Genomic DNA, 20,104 nt, shown 5'->3' on the forward strand with positions numbered 1-20,104 from the left:
CCTTCTGGTAGTAGAATTTTTGGCCTTAAAATCTAAACTGTGCAGCTTTCTGAAGCAGTGCTTTGGAAATTTGGTAGTGTACTGCTGGTAGTTTTTGACCTATACAAGTGAGAAATCTCCATAGAACTATATATATTTGGTATTGGCACATTCAGGAGACATGGGGCTTTTCAAATCCGCTATATTTACATGCATAATATAATGGTTCTGATATATGTGTTTATATTATGGAGAATATTTTTATTTTTTTTATTCATTTTTTAGACATTTAGAAGCCTATATATTGTTACAGAAGTGGAATTAAACAAAAATAGCATATTTTGAAAGCTAAGGTTGTCCTGAAAAAAAACAATATATTGTTTTCCTGACTAAACTAAAAGTTCCCCCAAGAAAAGGCCCCTAAAGTGAAATAGCACAAAATGTTAAAAAAAACTGTCTAGCAATAAAAGTTCCAGAAGGCCAAATTTGGTTGTCTGTGAAAGGGTTAATATAAATGCTTGGTGATGTCAGCAGTGGTGGTTGGACAAAATGCACCAAAAGGTAAAGAGATGTATAGAGTAAAGTCAGATTTTTAGACTGAGATCTTTGACCTTGTTATTTATCATTGGTTTTCTGTCCCTTCTGTCTGACATAAGGCTCAAAATTAAGTGAATGTAGTAAAAAGCGCAAAGGTTGCCCAGGTGTAGTAAACTTAATATCTAGTATGATTTTTGTATTTAAACAGGGGGACAGTAATTGTCTATTGTTATAATTACTTGATATAGGCAACTAGATCTGTGGCAGATTTTTAACACTGGTGGATTATAAGGTCATTAGTTCTCCAATTAGGATCTTTAATTATGCTACACACTGCTACTTAAATGTATTACATCGCCTGCTGCATTATTTTGCAAATGTGCGTCTGTCAGATAAGTTGTATTTATTCGGTACTGTGGACTAAGTCTTCTGTTTTGCCTCCTTTTGGTTAAAGATAAAGGAAAATAAAACCCATTGTTATTAAGAACTGGATTTTGTTAACTCATGAAAGATCATTCGATGTGTCTGGTAGTTTATATGTTAAAATTATTGTCATATCATCTACCATGGTCAACAATGTAAATATGTACTGAGACCATGGGCATTTTTTCTAACCATTATCTAACAACTAAATGGGCCCAGGATGCTTTCATAAGTTCATTGATTACCTGATCAAAACATTATTTCATCTTTGTGATTTTCTAGAATAAACAAAGCAAAGTAGATGTTTACCTGCAAGAATTGCAGTGACTAATTTATTAGCCTATTTGTTTAAAACTGTTAGAATTGTGCTCAAAATATAATGAAACTATCCTGAAGCCAAAGGGCTGCTCCCTTGGCTATGTACATTCATGCACATTTGAATTGGTACTGATGTATTCTTGAATATATAATAGCATTGTAGTGAAACGCTGAGTTATACTTCTTTTGAAGAATGCTATGTGCTCAAAAAACTAACATGTTGATATCAACTAACTCTGTAGCCCCTCATTATCAATTTACCAATTATAATGAAGTGGAATAAGGTTTAAAAGGAATCCAATATTGGATCATTAGCACACTAATGACATTGGGTTTGTTGAAATCCCTGGATAGTTATGACAAAAATATGGTAACAGGAATCTTCTGTGAACAAGGTAATCTATGTGATCATACTACTTAATTAAGGGAAAGTGTGTTGTTTAGTAACCCATTAACTTTTAGAACCTGAAATTACTAAATTAACTGAAGTGATAACCCTTCTGTTAATATAGTTGCCTAATATCATGAAAAATTGTTTACCACATCTATTCAATCCCAAGGTGATACATTTGGGGGGTTCATGCAAAACAGGGTTTTTGTCTAGGCCCTTGTAATTAGGAACATCCATAAATGTGTACAAAATTCCTTGTAGTATTAATCTAGATATAACTCATTTTACACTTGATGTAATACTGTTTTTGAATGCCACCTGCCAAATATGCAAATCATAATTTCCCCTTCCATCTTGTTTTGCAAAAGAGAAAAGCAGTTTCACACAAGCCAGAGTTTTTACATCAGAGCTCTAAAATTCCAGCTGAGTTGTAACATTATTTGTATTAAACAATTATTGTAACTCAGCGGTGCTCAGATTCTGTGGGCCACCCACAGTGCTGACGAGAGAATATGGCACGCAAACCACCCAGAGAGTCTGATGTAATTTTTTTCATCTTTGCTTAAAGTATGGTCACTAGACCAGATAATGTAGAGCATTTCTACAGGCAGTGATCAAAACTGCCCAAAATGGTTCCAGTTTTCTTTTATTTTCTTTAGTTTTTGGTAAAGGAATAATTAGGTAATTCACGGGTAAAAATATGCAAGCTATTTACAAGCTAAATAAATGGTCTCCTGTACTGAGTGATCACAATAGCACTTTGTAATTTTACAGCGAGTCTGTATTCTAAACCAAAAATCTGAATTCTAAAATACAAATAATCACAAAGAAAATGCTTGTTTACTAAAAAAATAGACTTCAAATTAGTTTTAAGAAAACGTAATCGGCACATTTAAAGTCTGTTATTAAGTTACACATTAAAGGCCTGTTTATAGGAAACGCATTAGCTTTTAATAATGTTTCATTTATATTTATGTCCTACACGTTTTTTATGAAATGTTTAAGTTTTGCATAAAGGCATCACAGTTGATAAGCCACATACAGTAGTGAATGTTTCCTTTTGCATAATATTCAGTTAGTTTTGCAAAATGTTTCCTCTAATACAGTGCTGTCCAACTGGCGTCCCACAACCCCCCTCTGGGTGGCCCCCCACCTGTCTGGCTGCTTTGATGGGTTACCTTTGAGTAAGCTTTAAATTGTATCAGTACTGAGATTAACTGGCTCCCTGCATGGTTCTCACCTCAGATTCAGGCTGTAATCCCTCTGTATTGTTTAAAAATGTAATCCCCTGTACTGTTCACACCTTTTAATCTCTGCATTGTATATCCCCTGCAGTGTTCACACCTCAGGCTGTAATCACCCACATTGTTCACCTGTTCGCACCTTAGACATTGTAGGGACTGCCTGGACTATGCTGCCTGTGTGTATGGCACACACACGGAGCATAGGGTAGGCACATTATGGCACAAAGGCAGCATAGGGCAGGGAGGGTATGGCACAAAGGCAGGGTAGGACAGGCAGAGCATGGCACACACAGGCAGCTAAGGGCAGGCAGAGTATGGCACACACAGGCAGCATAGGGCAGGCGGAGTATGGCACACACAGGCAGGGTAGTGCAGGCAGAGTATGGCACACACAGGCAGGGTAGTGCAGGCAGAGTATGGCACACACAGGCAGCATATGTCAGAGAGGGTATGGCACACAAAGGCAGGGTAGTGCAGGCAGAGTATGGCACACACAGGCAGGGTAGTGCAGGCAGAGTATGGCACACACAGGCAGGGTAGTGCAGGCAGAGTATGGCACACACAGGCAGCATAGGACAGGCAGAGTGCTGCCTGTGTGTGCCATACTCTGCCTTCCTTTTGCTGCCTGTGGGAGGTGAACCTTACAGGGGTTTGTTAGCAGTTGGAAATAGTCATTAAATGGTCCCTAAGGTGTGTTATTATGTGCTGAGGGTTGCTGTGCTATCCACAGGGGATGAGGACGCATATGGATTTAAGGGTATATCTTAATATGATATAATATAATTCTTTCACATATGATGGTTGATATCCCCGCAGTAAGGACCAAGCAATTGGGTTTTTGCTGCACTACCACTATTGTGATAAAATAGATGTGGTCTGAAGTGGGTGTGGTTTAAAAAAGGGGAGTGGTCAAAACTGGCTTCCATTAGCGGCCCTCCACCATGTATGCTAGAGAAATTCTGGCCCTCGGCACCGCAGAAGTTGGGCAGCACTGCTCTAATATATTTCTATGTGTATGATCACAAGGTGTACTTCATATCCAGGAGTGGTTTAAAATGATTTTGGTGGTGGTACAAGCCTTAGGCAAATCTCATCAGTTAGAACATCTGCTTGTCTCTAGGTGCAAGTACAACAGCTGACACCCTGTTCCAGGAAGTACTTGGTCGCAAGGATAAAGCAGACTCTACAAGAAATGCCTTGAATGTGCTTCAGAGATTTAAATTTCTCTTTAACCTTCCACTTAATATTGAAAAGAACATTCAAAAGGTAATCCCCTGCTGAACAATGTCACCAAACCAATTTGCAACTTGTTCCCTTCATTTTGTTTTTGCTTTTTTTTTTTCTTTTTTTTTTATTGCTTGCCATTAATTCTGCCTGTACCTAGAAACTTGAGGGCAATGGCAGACATTGTTGTTGCCTTGAGCATTTTGTTGCCTGAACTGATAAGAGAGTTGAAAGAATGCTCTTGATGACCCTTTCCTGCTCATGGCAGTGGCAACTGTATTTTTTTAACAAAAGTCTCTCATTCTACAAGTATGGCTGTTCATAGTGATGAGTGAATTTTTTTGCCAGACATACATTTGAAGCAAATTTTTGTTATCACAGAATTTATTTTGTGAAACCATGGCAAAATGTTGGTGCCTGTTGACTCCAGTGCATTTAGCACAACCAGTAAACCTGCTCATTACTCATCTAAGGCACGCTCAAACTGGCCATATACATAATTATAAATGTATAGGATTTTTTATGCAGAATGCTTGAGACCTGGATGAGGAATCTTTCCGTGAGTTGAATCACCATATCTTAAATCTGCTAAAATAAATTTAGATATTAAATAAACCACAATGAGATTGTTTTCCCGCCAATATGGATTCTTGCAGTTACCATCAAGTACAAACTACAGTTTTATTTTTACAGAGAGAAAGGAAATCATTTTTAAAAATTAGAATTATTTGCTTAAAATGGACTCAATGGAATATGGCCTTACTGTTATTTGTACCTTTATTTAGATAAGGGATTGCATACCTGTAATAATGACGTACAAAACAAAGTTTCATGTGGTTATTGGTATTGAGGCCCACCAGTCTCTACCAGTATCGATCTGTTGTGGATATTTATCAGTTAGACCATTGGGCAAGTTTGAATATATTATATGCCAGTGCACCACGTTAAACATTGCATGATGCATATGGAAGTGTTTGTTTTCTGGTATTCTGATGGTTCTTGCTATTTTTCTTGTTTGTTTCTTACTCTTTGTATGTTCTCTAGAAAAAAAATTCACTTCAGTACCTCTGTCCAGTACCTCTCTAAAAAGTGTACTCTCTTTTTAAAAGATATTTACACTGTATTTAACATATTTCTTCACTTGCCAATAAATGTATGGCTAAATTATTTCTTATGGTATATTGCTAGTTTTATACTTTACTTCCATGTTCATATTCTATAGTTTTACATAGTAAAGGGATGAGGTATTGCCACAAAATGTCTAGCTTTAATACAATATAAATATATATACAATACAATATATTTATCTACCAGTAAAGCTGTGTTTTTTTTCCCCGTTATTTTTACGAAGGGTGACTATGATGTTGTCATTAATGACTATGAGAAAGCAAAATCCTTGTTTGGGAAGACTGAAGTCCAGGTTTTTAAAAAAGGTGAGAATAAACTTGCCTAATTGAGAATTGTAAAACACACAAAAAAGGTGAGAATATATTTATCTCTGGTACTAGCAGAAATTTTCTTCAAAAGTTTTATAGAACCACAAATATCTAATAAGTTATTGGTTGTATATTGATTCTAAAGGCTGAAAAATCCATTTTTGTAAGGGTTGTGAATGCTCTTGGAGCACTTCTGAATTTACATAAATTTTCTATTTGTAGTGATTTCTGAGATATTTACAGTTTTAAAATACTAATGCCAGACTATCTACTCATCAGCTGTCTTTGAAAGTTAGAGTTTTAGCGACCCTAAATGACAGTGTACTGCCTGCATATTCAGTTGCTGCACTTTCTCAAGAGCTTTATCTAAAAAAATCACTATCATCCACACTGAAACTTTTAATTTCTTCAAAGTGATTTTAAAGTTGGGCAGTGTTGCATTGACAGAATAAGAAGGGAAGAGGAGCTGTCAGTTTGAAGGAACAGAAACGAAAAATATAAAGGTGGCTATACTGTTTGTGGCCCCTTGTACAGTATTTTTCCATATGGCCAGAGCTTGCTTTTCAGCAAGTGCCACGGATCAATATTCCTGCTTCTCTGTTGCTCTGTCTGTCACCCTTCCTTAATAATTTTCAATGACAAGCTCCCTGGCTGGCACATACATTTTTGGGATTGCAGAAACTGCAAGCGAGTTTCTGAACTCAATCTTATTTTCTTTAAAGTGATTTTTTTTTTTGGCTTGCTGAATTGGTTTTAAATAAAAACTAAAATGTTTTTTGCACAAGCAGGGTTTTGGCAAAAAAAGACTGGAACACACAATAATAACTCAATAATGATATTATAATAATAAACTCAATAATAATATTATAATAATAACTCAAACAATAATTATAATAAACACAAATAAATGCGAAGTTCAGTTACACTGAAGATTAAGCTAACTGTCCCCATAGAGCTTACAATGTAAGTAAAGTCCTTCGGTACACTAATTCCATTCATTTGATATGATATATAATATCACATTTTACAGAATTGTAAGTCTATGTTCATCTTTTAGTGTATGCTGAAGTGGAAACCCGTATTGAATCTTTACGAAATTTACTATTGGACAAGTTGTTGGAAACTCCATCCACTTTGCATGATCAAAAACGCTACATCAGGTGAGATAGACTGTTCCAGTATTTGCACAATAGATTTAATTTGGGTCTTGGGGAACCAGGAGTTTTTTTTTGTTACTGGCCAAGTTGCCCTTATTTTGAATGCTGAATATTATATTGCCATTATTATTTACTGCACTGTTATTTTTAAATAAGGTTAATCGCAACTCTTCTGCTTTTCAACTAGTGACTGCCTTGGTAGTCCTGTCCAAATCTTCTTTTGCTATCACACGTATATTATAAAGTAGAAAGAGACCCCTGAAAGTACAGTATTCCTAATTGATGTCATGGGGATTATAATAAAGACCTAGCCATTTTCTTTATGTCCCAAGGTGCCACAGCCATGGGACTAGTTCTCTGATAAACTTCAGTCACACTTTACTGCTGCACTGCAAGTTGGAGCGATATCACCCCCCTTCCTTTTTCCCCCAGGAGCCAATCAGCACAATAATGGGAAGGTAGCAAGATAGCAGCTCCCTGACACCTCTATTCCTAAAAGTGGTAAATATCAGAATAGCACTTAATAGTAAAATATCCATGACTCCTCTAGTTACATAGAGTAGGAGAAACAGCAGTTTGTTTGAATAGCTGCTTTAAAGCAATTCTAACATGTAGTTCTGGCTCCTTCTGAAAGTTCTGAATTGGGCACAATCCACTGAGATGGCTGCCTACACACCAATATTATAACTAAAAAAATACATTTGTTGGTTCAAAAATACAATTTTAAATGGTAAAATGAATTATTTGCTATGTAAACAGTGTAATTTAGAAATAAAACGTACACCATAAAAATCATAGCAGGATCACTTTTAAACATTTGAGCAGTTGAATTAGTCCTTTTTTGAGTTCACCTCTATAACTTTGCATACATCAGTCTAATATTATACTATTATCTTTTATACTACCCTCTAAATAAATTCCTCTTTTCTAATCATAGCATAGTTAACAAGGCGTTTTGTCCTTTCAGCTCAGTATGTCACCCTGTGTTTTTTCTGTAAACACCCTGAACAGAAACCCTTTTTATGATCTATTACTTAAACCTGTGTTTACGTTTTGTTTCTTATATTCACCCCTCCTTTTTACAATGTCTGCTAATAGTATGCTAGTTGTTGCTGCTGTGCTGACATTGAAAAAAATCTGTGAATTTAAGGATTTAAACTGTACACCGTTTTTAAGTTGCTCCAGTGCAGTTCTATAATTCTACTTAAGTCAGATTTTTTTTTTGTAAAACACCTGCATCTTCCTCTGGTGAGATTACCCTGTTAAGGTAGTGTTAACATCCTATGCAAATACCCTTTACAGTTTTCAGTGTATCTGCATACATTCCATTTCCATTCTCTCATCGTTTTCTTTGTTTTGGGCAGCAAAACATATCCTTTGACACCTGTAACTAATTGGTTTCTGTATTTGCTATTTTAAGATATTTTTAACTGGGCATTTGAAGCCCTCAGTTGTTCTTTCTGGTGTTTGAAGTAAAGTGTTCTGAGCTTCTGTTTGAAATCTCACATAAATTAGGCGTATGCACTGAAATAAATAGATCCTGCTGCTGGAAGATATGCTCTGACACTCGCAACAAAAATAAATAGTTGTCATTTTTCAGGACATCATTCTTATAAATCATCCAGTCTACTCATTATTTGAACTAAGCTGGCAAGTAAGCAACTGCTAAATATGTGTAATGCAGTTCTGCAACCATATCCATGCACAGAGGACTGAAGACTATACAGTAAAAACCAGATAAAGATCACAAGATAGATGAAAAAAATGTTGCAGCTTGCTTCTGTTTAGTTTTGTTGTTGTAGGCTCTGATTGATCTCTGATCTTTGGTTTTTGCTGTTACAGATATCTTTCCGATCTCCACGCTCCTGGTGACCCTGCTTGGCAATGTATTGGAGCACAGCATAAATGGATTGTTCAACTCATGCACAGCTGTAAAGAGGGTTATGTGAAAGAACTGAAAGGCAAGGACAGTTATGTTTATACACACACGTGCGCCCAACTTGTTATTTCTAACCCTTTAATAGCTAAATGTCTCCAATTGTGCCCTCAGAGGGAAACATCATAAAAATATGAGAGTTTTAATCATGGTTGTTAAATAGTACAAATGTTTTATGAAAAATTCAGCAGCTTGCATGAAATACCATACATCACATTTTGTGTTAGCTGCAAAGGTGAGAAAGGTAAAACATTAACTTTTAAAAGTATGGTGACAGGAATTTTCACCTTATCCATGTGGTTGGAGTGGCCAAATTATTGAGATTATTATTGCTGTCACTATTTCTGTAGAGTTTGATTTTTGGGGGGAAAGGGGGGATGCTACAGCAGTCTTAGCTTATAGGTATGCATTAACCTGTCCAGTAACGGGCAGAAATAAGCTGCCGATTCAAGCCCTCCAGACCAATTCCGAAATGCCAAATGTCAATCTGGAAGGTTTGATTTTCCCATTGGATCAAGGACTGCATTGGCTCATTGAGGTGGTCCTCTATCCAACAGCTACTATTCCCCTTATCCTAGGGCCAAACAATCAGATTAACACGATATCGCCCACCTTAGATGGGCATATCAGGGGAAGTATCCACTAACTTGCCAAAGAACTCCCCCCCCCCCCCCCCCCCCTTAGGAACATGTGATCTACGCCATTTAGCAGGAAGCTTCCTCATAGTCTTACAAACTGGGCATGTACAGGGGTGTTGGTCTTAGTGCAGGAGCATGGCATTATGGGAATTTTCATTACAGGGCTCAGCGGTTTTTTTTCTTATGGGGCTTCTGATCATCTGAACAGAAGAAATATGAGAAGACTTAAGGGCACAATTGAAAGAACTGAAGGTATCCTGTAGCTTGAGATTAACTCTTTATTAGCCTTTCCTTCTCCTTAAGCCTGGCCACAAAGCAAAAGCAATTACACTTTCATGTATAGCAGTCAGCTCTTTTATCTATGCACGGTGGTCTTTTTATGTGGGCACTCTAGAGTCTAAGTTGTTTACCACTAAAAGGGTTAAAAGATTAAACTGAAGATTTTAATTATTGCTATTACTTTTGAATCATCATCTCCAATATGATTTCATTACCCCATTTGTTAAAATGTGCAGGCACCACAATTTTAAACTTGGTGTTCAGGATACAACTGGATGTTCCTTATCTTCAAAATTCTCATGCTCTGGTGTACTGCTAATATCCTATTTTTATGACTGAGATGTTTAGTGTTAAGAATCAAGAGGGCATGTAGCAGAGCAGGGCAGCTTAACCTGCTGTATCTACTAAATTCTTGCTGTCAGTATGTCCTGGCATTCATTTCTATGGAACACTAATGCATGGGATTATTACTTCAGGTCTAGTCTTTGGCATATCATTTGTACTAAAATTCCCTTATCTAGTTTTATTGGACAGCTTAGTGATCTATAGCGCAAGTTAAAGCAGAGCAGCAATCTAAGCATGTGCTGATTCTGACTTTCGGGAATGCAGTACAGAGTAACGTGTGTCTATAGGCTGGAGCAACTCACCAAATTACAGAAACTCTATGGTGGTCTGGGAAGGAGAACAAAGAGAAAAGGAGCATTAGAAGCCAGTCTGTTCAAACAAACACACTCACAATCAAGATGATAGTTGCAAGCTAGAGCTAGAGTAGGAAAAGAAACCACTTAAAATTGCAATTATTGACAGGAGATTTGTTGGTTGTTTGACTGAATTAAGGAATCCATTTTAAAAGTTTGTTTTTCTGTTTCTTTCTTGTAAACATTAGGCTTTAACTGAATGAAAAGTATTATGGGATTTAGGCCCTCTGCCAATAAAAGTGCTAGAAATTCTATGTCTTGCATATAAAAACGTTGGGTATCAGTCAAAATGCATTTATTCAAAACAGTTATTTTTTAATATTATTATTTTCACCTTTGCATTTCACTTACAGTATTATTACAGTTAGGCTGGTGCTGCACTGTGCAGATACTCGGTGTGCGGTTAAATCCACCACTATGCTTAAAAAATCGGATAGTTGTGGCAGCAACTGGAGCCATTGTGTCTGCTCAGGTGCAGCCACTCTTAGCAAAATTTGGCATATATATATATATATATATATATATATATATATATATATATATATATATATATATATATATATATATATATATATATATCACTCTGTAGGCACACAAAGAAATATGAGACATTTTGTACAAAAAGGGCTTATTTGTCAGTGCTACCAGTGGCACAAGTACTGGAGTGCTTGAGGTGTAAAATTGCATTCTGTAGAGCCTATGCAGGTACAGACAGCAGGTCACATGAGTGCATGGGACCTTTTTGTTTGCAAAATCCCACAAGTCACCCTCAGTTATAAATGGCTCACAACCTGTTGGGCTATCCAACAAGTGCCTAAAGAATCAGACACGTGTTATTTTGATGCAGTGTGCTGGAAATGACGGCATCCGAATACTGGTAACTATTAGTGCATTGCCACCTTGTGGTTGCAGTTATGGTAGAATTGTGGGGAAATACGCTACATTTTGGGTAACAAACATGGCGACTTGCAAACAAAATTGCCCTGTACACCCTTCACTTGTGCTCATAAATGAACCCTATATTCATTTTATATATATATATATATATATAAATACACACACACACATACAAACGTTAGGGAGAGAGAAACTGTGTTACTTTGAAATCAGAATACATTTCAGATATTTGCATGTATTTATTAAATTTGCATCTCTTTGCAAATGTTGCTGTTCACTAGCTTCATGTGGGGGGCTTCAATGCAGATTTTTGCACTTTTTAATTAAAGATGTGCTTCCCCTTTAACAATGTGACTGAACTGCTGTGCATAAAAAGGCTATATCGTCTGCAATAAAGGCGAACTCCAGCTTTTTAAAAAATAGCTGTACCAACATCAACTGCTTTATCATAAGAAAAGCAAAGGGCAGGGATTTTCTGTGTATGGCTAAAATGTTGCTATTAAGTGTAGAATATTTTTTACTTGTATGTTCACCTTTTAAACCTCATCTAAAATTAGACATGCTTTTTCCTGCCAGGAAAAAGGCTCCATGTTAACCCCCTATCAACATCCGCTATCAGAATTCACAACAGGTTTTTACTATCGTCAGCGTCATCTGCCAATTAGAACTCGTATTTCTAGCAAACCGATCAAATGGTTAGCTAACCATCACTTAAACTAAATGAAGTCCTAGCTTTTGGCCATTTATTTAATAAATAGGTGTTAAATTGCACTAGTGCAGTTCCATGTAGCAGCCATTGGTTACCCACACTCTGACAGCTATGTTAGTAAATCAGCCACATTGTTTAATGATCTTCACAGAGTCAACCATATATATGTGCGACACAAGTGATCAAATGTTCACCATATTTCTTCCTGTTTCTGTTAAAGCTTAGGCGAATATAAATTTTAAATGTGCTGAATTATGTATCCAAATTCTCTTTCTGTATTTTTTTTTAAAAAATCCTTCAAGGGAGACATTCAAGCTTATTTTACAAATATTTGTGTAAAATATGGAATTTGAGTTTAATTAAATATAAAATAATTTTTAAAAGTTCTCTTAAGCTTCTATGGCATTGTTAGTAGAACCACGATTCCCTTCAATGGAAAACACTGAGGAATGGTGCTAACGGTGTGCACAGACCATACAGTCCAGCTCAGGTTGCCTTGAATAGTGATATATTTGTTACATTAGACACAGGCAGTTAAACTGATGTCAAAGAGACCTTTTTAGCATGTTATCCATGCAGCTGGCTTGCTTTCACTCGGCCTCACTTACTGTACATCTGGAAAAAGGCTTCTCCCAGCTGGGAGTCATTTCATGTCTTAACCACATCCCCTAGGCTTAGCGAGAAAAATCCTTCTGACAGTGCAAGCTACGATTGGCCCTAATAAGTTAATGCAAGTTAAAATGTAATTGTGTAAATTGCATAACACTGCTTCTTTTATATGTGAAAAACAAAATTGGTGCTTGAAATTCTGTTTCACAGTTTCAAATGCCTGTTTGGATAATTGTGTTAGATTTCTGGTGCAGCATTAGCAGATTCTAAAAGTAAAGGATGATTTAAACTTTTAAGGTCCTGCAATTATAATTTTCATATGACCATATAGCTAAAAAAAACATTTAAAATACGTTTAAATGTAAAATGCCCATTTAGCTGAAGTGACTGACCACCCTGTCAGAACGAAAATCTCCTCAAAACACATGTTTAATCCTGCAAAATGATTCTTAACCCTTTAAGTGCCATCCAACATAGAGGGCACCTCAATAGTATAAAAGAACCATTATGGGGATGCCATAAAACTAATGATTTCTAGGTATGATGCACCTCTGTATGTCTAGTGTGTGTTGGCCACATACATCAACATCTAGAATCAGTAGCATGGTTTGCATAATAGGGATGCACCAAATCCACTTTTTTTGATTTGGCTGAACCCCCGAACCCTTCGTAAAGGATTCGGCTGAATCCCAAACCGAATCCGAATTAGCATATGCTAATTAGGTTTTGAAACGGTTACATCTGGGAAAAAGTTTCAACTTCTATGTCTACGTGACAAAAAGTCACGTGATTTTTAGGATTCCCATTAGTTTTGGCCAGAGGCATGGATTCAGCCAAAGCCGAATCCTGGATTTGGTGCATCCCTACTGCATACATAATTACAGGCACCCTCAAATTACCATATTGGCCAGGTACAAAGTGCAAAAACCAGGTGCAAGCGGGTTTCCTTACTTTGCACTCAGCCATCTGTCAACGTCACTGGCCATAGAACAGGAGGACCTGCATTTCCCTCATAAATACAGTACTGTTGGCATTCATCAGTGATTTATTTATCAGGCATAGGTTAGGGAGTGCGGTCTGACAAGGGGCCCATACCTACTTGCACCCAACACCATTGAGACTGAGCTCTACATCTCTGTGTCACGAGGTGCGGAGCACAGCATGACCCTGGACGTGTGCATCTTGATTGAGCACCTTGAGCAATTTGAAACGCTTAGTACTCCAGCACTTGCTTCATGGTGAATGTTTTTAATTTGGCATGGGTTAATGCATAGTAGATAAAGAAATTATACAGTGCCCTCCATGTTTGAGACAAAGACACTTATCTTCATTGATGATGTAACTGCTGATAGCATTTGCATAATGAAATTTGTCCCAAATATGGTGCCCTGAAATGAGGGGGACTATGAATAAAGGTGTTCAAATTTCTACATGGTGAAACTGAAAAGTATGCAAATAACTTTAAATTAAAGTCTGGGATGTGCACATCTGAATTGTTTGATTTAAAACTTTACACCGAGGAGCAGAGGGATAAATCAAAGAAAAATGTGTCTTTGTCCCAAACCATAAGGGAACCATAATTCCAGTGCCAATGGCTATAGGATAGAAGCACAAAATTATATTTATATTGTGTAGTAGTTTAAAAATTAAAATTATATCCAGTGCAGTAGGAAATGATCTAATACACCATTTTAGGAACAAATTAACCATTTTCTTGGACATAAACACCAATACAAACTTACAAAATTGAATGTGTAACAGTGTTCTTGCTAAAATACAACTCTCAGTTGATTTTCACAATTAAAGTATGGATGGGTACTCACAGACCCTATGTAGAAATTAGGCACTTCACAAAATGTACTCAAGACCTTCTTTTGCAGAATCCATACAGCATGCCATACACCATCCCTTGCTATAAATATAGAGAGCAGAAGCGCCACATAGGGTAAAATCTTTCTTTACTAGATATATAAAAACAAATCTTGCACTTGCAAAGTTAAAATCATTCAATAGCACTTAGAATAAAAAGCCCACATCAGTCCAGAACTGCAGTGAAGGAAAGGGCACCATTTTGTAGGGTTACACAAAGTCTGAAATACAGAGGTATATTAGTGGCTCAATAAAAGAGTAATGATAATATAAAATAAAACCTGTTTTACTTGTATATAATTTATTCTAAATACAAGGATGCATTATTATTTGTTAATTAGTATCATGCAGTTCATCTTAAATGTAAAATGTTCCTTTTATTAAAGGGGTTGTTCACCTTTGAGTTCATTTTTAGTATGATGTAGACAATAAAACAAGAAAACCAATCGCCAATTGTCTCAGAATATTACAATTTTTTTGTTATTTCATTTTCAGTTCAGCAGCTCTCCAGTTTGGAGTTTCAGCAGATATTTAGTTGTTATGGTCCAAGTTACCTTAGCAACCAGGCAGTAGTTTGGATAAGAGACTGGTATGTGAATAAAAGAGGGCCTGAATAAAAAAAGTTGCAAAAAGTAAGAATAACAATAAAACTATAGCCTCATGGAGCAATCGTTTTTTGGCTGCTGGGGTCAGTGACCCCCTGTTTACAAACTGCAAAGAGTTGGAAGAAGAAGGCAAATAAATAAAAATCTATAACAAATAAACAATGAAAAGTTGCTTAGAATTGACCATTCTGTAACATACATAACTGAACTTTAAGGTGAACCACCCCAACCTTTTTTATTTCAAGTTTTTAAATTGGTCAGAATTTTTTTGAATAGTTTTTTTTTTAAATATATTTTTGATGATAGGATCTGTTGTTGTAAACTACAGTTAAACCCATTGTTTGCCATGTTTATTCCTTAAGGCCAGACAATGATGGCACATCTATGGTAAAGGGACAACTGAATAATATTTCTGTGTATTGACATGCTTGTTTTATTTTAGTATTAGACAGTTTTTTCCTAACTTTAGAAGAGTGGAATGCATGCAAAAGATTCACTTTCGGTATGAAGGAATTCTGTAGCCTTGCTGTATCCACACAATAACTAGTACTGTATGTTTGATCAACAAGCTACAGTGGGTGGTCAGGCTGCACCAAAGGACAAGGACCTGCTGTGCACAGGAAAAATATTCAAAGGTGTTTAAGGGTGGTAGGAAGTCAGAATGGTTTCAGAATGTCCCAAGGCTACGTTTTAGAGTTCCCCCACACTATTGTGAGCTGTGAGAAAGCCCAGCATGGGACACTTCATGGCGAGAAGGCACATCTTCACCTGGTTTCACATCTGGCAAGACACTGTTGCACAGATACAATTGTAGGCACTTATTAGTATTCAAATATTCTATAGTGCAGTGCCATTAGAAATTGTCCACTGAATTACTGTGACTGTTGGTAGGCTGTGTAATTAAATAAATATTGATCTTAAATATAAGCTTTATTTTAAACACCCGTGAGACTGTAGTGAACAGTTGGTTATAGACCGTTTTTTCTTCACTGTATCCCTCATTGTTTATTTCTCTCTTCACTGCTTTAGGTATTCTATAACCTAATACATACTAAAGCAGGCTGTATCCATAATACTGGAATTTATGCTTACTGGAAAATACATGCCCAGACCGCCATTTACATCTAGTACTAAAGCATTAAATAGGATTTTTTTTTACACATACAACATAGCTTTGTCTTAAATGAATAAACATGTAGTGGATACCTTTTAATAATACTTTAACATTGCTTGACTAGAATATACGTTGAAGGAAGTCTCGTAACAATTAAGTAGTATGTGGGGGTGGAGTATTTTAATTTTAAGCAGAAGAAGCTTTCAAATTAATATTGTATGCTGTGATTCAAATCTTATGCTGTAGTATCCTCTTGTGGCCTTTGAAGGCATTACATTCATTTATGCTAATCCGCTCCAGATGTTTGATGAGTCCTGAGGGGAACAAATGTTGTCTCAGTTCCCTGCTGCTACATTTGGGTCCCTCAAATCACTAGACAACCAATTAAGAAATTAGTTCTAGTTAACCTCTCTTCCGGGAACTGGCACTGGCTCATAATATATTTTCTCTGTGTGAAAGAACGTTCTGTCGACATAATCTGACATCTGTACCGTTTGACGTTTTTACTATACAGTACATTTTACACAAGAAGTGGGGCCAACATTCTTTTTATTTACCATGTAAATGCTAACCAAGTAAATGTGTTTAACTTGTGTGTGTTTTTGAATGTGAAGGCTTTTCTGAGTCCTAGTTACACAAATGACATTCAGTGATTTAGATTAGTTTGTACTTCACTGTTGTAAAGAGCATTTATATGTAAATCTATTCATCTCATAGTAGAATAAAAACTTGAATCTTTTTTTCTATAAGGACATTTAAGCACCTGGCCCAATGGCCTTTAACTGCCTATGATTGCGTACCGTTTCTTTTGAGCATTCAATCCATTGGGTAGAGAGTCTCTTCTGGCTGCATTTTTAAGCAGTCACTAGCAATCAACAGGCCCAAGACTTAAGCAGTGGCAACCAGCCAGCCTGCCACCTTCTCTGCTTCAGAGCACCTCCTCAGGTGGCAACTGTATCGACAGCAATAAACATAGTTTTGTTTCCTTAAAGCAATGACAGACAGCTGATTATTTTAAGCTCCATAATTGGGTATATGTCACATCATCAGTGGCATAACTAGCATAATGGACACCACAACCAAGTAGGGGATGGGGCCTTTAATCTTGTGGTCAGCTCCAGTCAGGAAAGACTGCATGCCAGACCTGGCCTTCCTTAGATAAGCCACTACTGTCTTCAACTACTTGCATGGATTAAATATGGCAAGTACCCAGTAGTTGGGGTCACATTCTGTTTTTGACCGTTAAAGGCGAAGGAAAGGCTAATAAAGTGTTAATCTCAAGCTACAGGCATACCTTTAGTTTTCTTTTTTTGCTCAGTAGCTATTTTAGCAGCAATCTGGTTGTTAGGGGCCAGTAATCCAAACAACCAGCAGTGGTTTAAATTAAAGACATGAAGATACAAATGAGAGGCTTTAACAGAAAGATAACTAATAAAATGTAACAATATAATTACGACCGCACATTTTTTTGGCTGCAAAAAAGCTAGAACAAGGCAGATAAGGAATTGGGACATTTTACAACATGCTTAAAGTTAACATCAGAAACTTAAAGGGGAAGGAAAGGCAAAGTCACTTGGGGGTGCCAAAATGTTAAGCACCCCCAAGTGACTTTAACCGCTTACCTTGTACCCCGGGCTGGTGCCCCTGTTAGGAGAAAATAGCACCAGCCCGGGGCACCTGGAGCGCAGCACTTCCTCCTTCCGCCTTCCACTTCCTAAACTGCCGGTGGCCGGGCATGCACAGTAGAGCGAAAAAGCCGACTTAAATGTTTAAGTTCGGCTTTTCACTCTACTGCGCATGCGCGCGCAGCGAAGCCGGAAGGAGGAAGCGCCGGCAGCTACCCCGGGCTGGTGCTGTTTTCTCCTGACAGCGGCACCAGCCCGGGGTAAAAGGTAGGCGGTTAAAGTCACTTGGGGGTGCCTAACATTTTGGCACCCCCAAGTGACTTTACCTTTCTTTTTCCTTTAAGGTACACAAACCAATTTAAAAAAAAACCAGGGGTCCCATGTAGGGATATGAAGCAGCATTAGTCAGCTAATATAAGGTTCAATTTGGGACCATTTTTACCTGCACATTTCAGATTTTACTCTACTGTGCAATCACAAGTCTAAGGCAGTACTAGTGATGACTGGGAAATGCAGGTGAGCTTAGAAATCTATGAAAGGAAAAGGAAAATCATCTTGTAATTTTACTGCCAATAGATTCGCCACATTAGTGCCACCCAGAACAATAAATTTATTCTGCAGAAAGGATTACCATACCTAATTAAAGAGCCCTAGAAGCTTTCTCTGTTTGCTTAAGACAGCAGCTGCCATTTTAAATAGCTTCCTGTTTGCAGTCTAGTAGTTATAGGTCAGATCACACATTCCTAAGGGAGGGGGGAGCAGGAGAGAGGAGAGAACTGTGCAGACTCTGGCCATGGGAATTAAGGATTTGTCTGAGAGAGGAAGTCAGACAGATGTTTACAAAAAAGGAGACTAGACATCCTGTGTTTCTTTTGGCAGAGGACTTAATGCAGCGTTTCTGTGTGCTTATGGCTGTATTTACATAGACCTTTCTGATAAAGCTTACTTAGTTTTTACCTTTCCTTCTCTTATAATATTTCCATTTTTTCTTTTTAGGAACACCAGTCCTCCAGAGCCCATTACTTGACATTGACAGCGATGGACGTCCATCACCTCTTGGTAGACTTAGCCAAAACACATCATTGCAGAGGGGCAGTAGTTTTCAATCTGGACGGAATGATAGTAAGAATCCAAGATACATTAAATAAATCTTTTTTTCCTAAAATGTTATTTTGTGGGTAGGTATGCATAAATAATATATTTATAGACAAGCATAACAAGGTAAATTATTGTACAGTGACATGCCAGGAAAGAGAAAGGAGGGTTTCCTGTTTGTCTTTATTCAATAAACCTATTCTATCCTAGCATTTGGGGCCCTGTAAGTAAGCTAGAAATAGCAGTTTGTTCTCTGATAAGAGATATTTAGTGGTTAAAGTTCTTAATTACTCCTATAAAAAGGAACTTGTGTGTAATGATTTGCTCAATAATTCATGTAGTGGCATAGCCCCAACATCCTCACTTCACACTGACCTGATTTCTTACATATAGCATGCTGTTAATTGTATTACAGTAAGTTCCTTTCCATTTTAAGCAGCCATGCTCGATTACTTATTGCCAAAAAAACGTACTTCAAGCAGTGCAATGGTTGATTATGTATCTAAAAACTCTTAGAGGACTAAAGCTTAACACAGTTGGCTAGGAATGCTAAGCATTATGTTTTGGGCTTTGGTAGTTTCCCAAGGTGCCCTTTAGCACTGAAGATCTGTGTTTGATAAGATGCCTCCAGTAGCTCTCCATGCTGATTTTACATTGCATGCTGTGAGCTGCTATCAGCTGCCTGAGCTTAGTGACCAATTTACAACATACAGTACTTAAGAACAGGGGTCCCCAACCGCCGGGCCACGGACGGCATGGCAGTGGGCCGCAGTGCAACCCCCCCAGCGCGTGGCATGTATAACGCACCTGAAGTTCACACCGCGCCCCGCCCCTCTCCTCCTGGTCCGTGGGAAAAAAATTTTGCCTCCTACCGGGCCGTGGTGCTAAAAAGGTTGGGGACCCCTGCTTTAGAATATCAAAGCCTCAATATAAGGCTAATTAATATTTTATCATTCACTCATTCTCGTTAAATGGTAGCTTTTTAATTTTTTTTATGCTCAGCCACTGGTATTTGTTTTGCATTGCATTTAAAGCTTGTAGACCTTTTAACATCCATTTGTGTTGCTTCCTAGCAGAACATTTGTACAACAACAGAAACAGCACAAACATTCCAAGCTTTAAAAAAATAATAATGAACAATTTATTTATTATTGCTAGAACCTTATCACTATTTAATGCCTGCTTTTAATGATATCTATGTGCCCAATGGTCGTTATGCAACACTTGACACTTGCTATGATTCAGCTAGTGTTCACACATGTATAAATTAAAATCTGATTAAAAATATGATGCCTTTTACATACCATTATGTCTTGCTAAG

At 37.3% G+C, this 20,104-nt stretch overlaps 1 protein-coding gene across 3 annotated transcripts in view; it reads left to right on the plus strand.

Annotated features, from left to right (window-relative positions):
- exoc2 (exocyst complex component 2) overlaps positions 1-20,104 on the plus strand; it is a 115,591-nt gene that overhangs the window by 37,959 nt on the left and 57,528 nt on the right. For all 3 annotated transcript variants that reach the window (XM_031903541.1, XM_031903543.1, XM_031903542.1), the window contains exons 8-12: positions 4,013-4,158; positions 5,468-5,549; positions 6,610-6,712; positions 8,552-8,670; positions 18,685-18,810. In XM_031903541.1, coding sequence (XP_031759401.1) covers positions 4,013-4,158; positions 5,468-5,549; positions 6,610-6,712; positions 8,552-8,670; positions 18,685-18,810 — 576 coding nt within the window. The remainder of the gene's footprint in view (positions 1-4,012; positions 4,159-5,467; positions 5,550-6,609; positions 6,713-8,551; positions 8,671-18,684; positions 18,811-20,104) is intronic.

The sequence above is a fragment of the Xenopus tropicalis genome, chromosome 6, assembly GCF_000004195.4.
Source record: "Xenopus tropicalis strain Nigerian chromosome 6, UCB_Xtro_10.0, whole genome shotgun sequence".
In the NCBI taxonomy this organism is placed as follows: Eukaryota; Metazoa; Chordata; class Amphibia; order Anura; family Pipidae; genus Xenopus; species Xenopus tropicalis.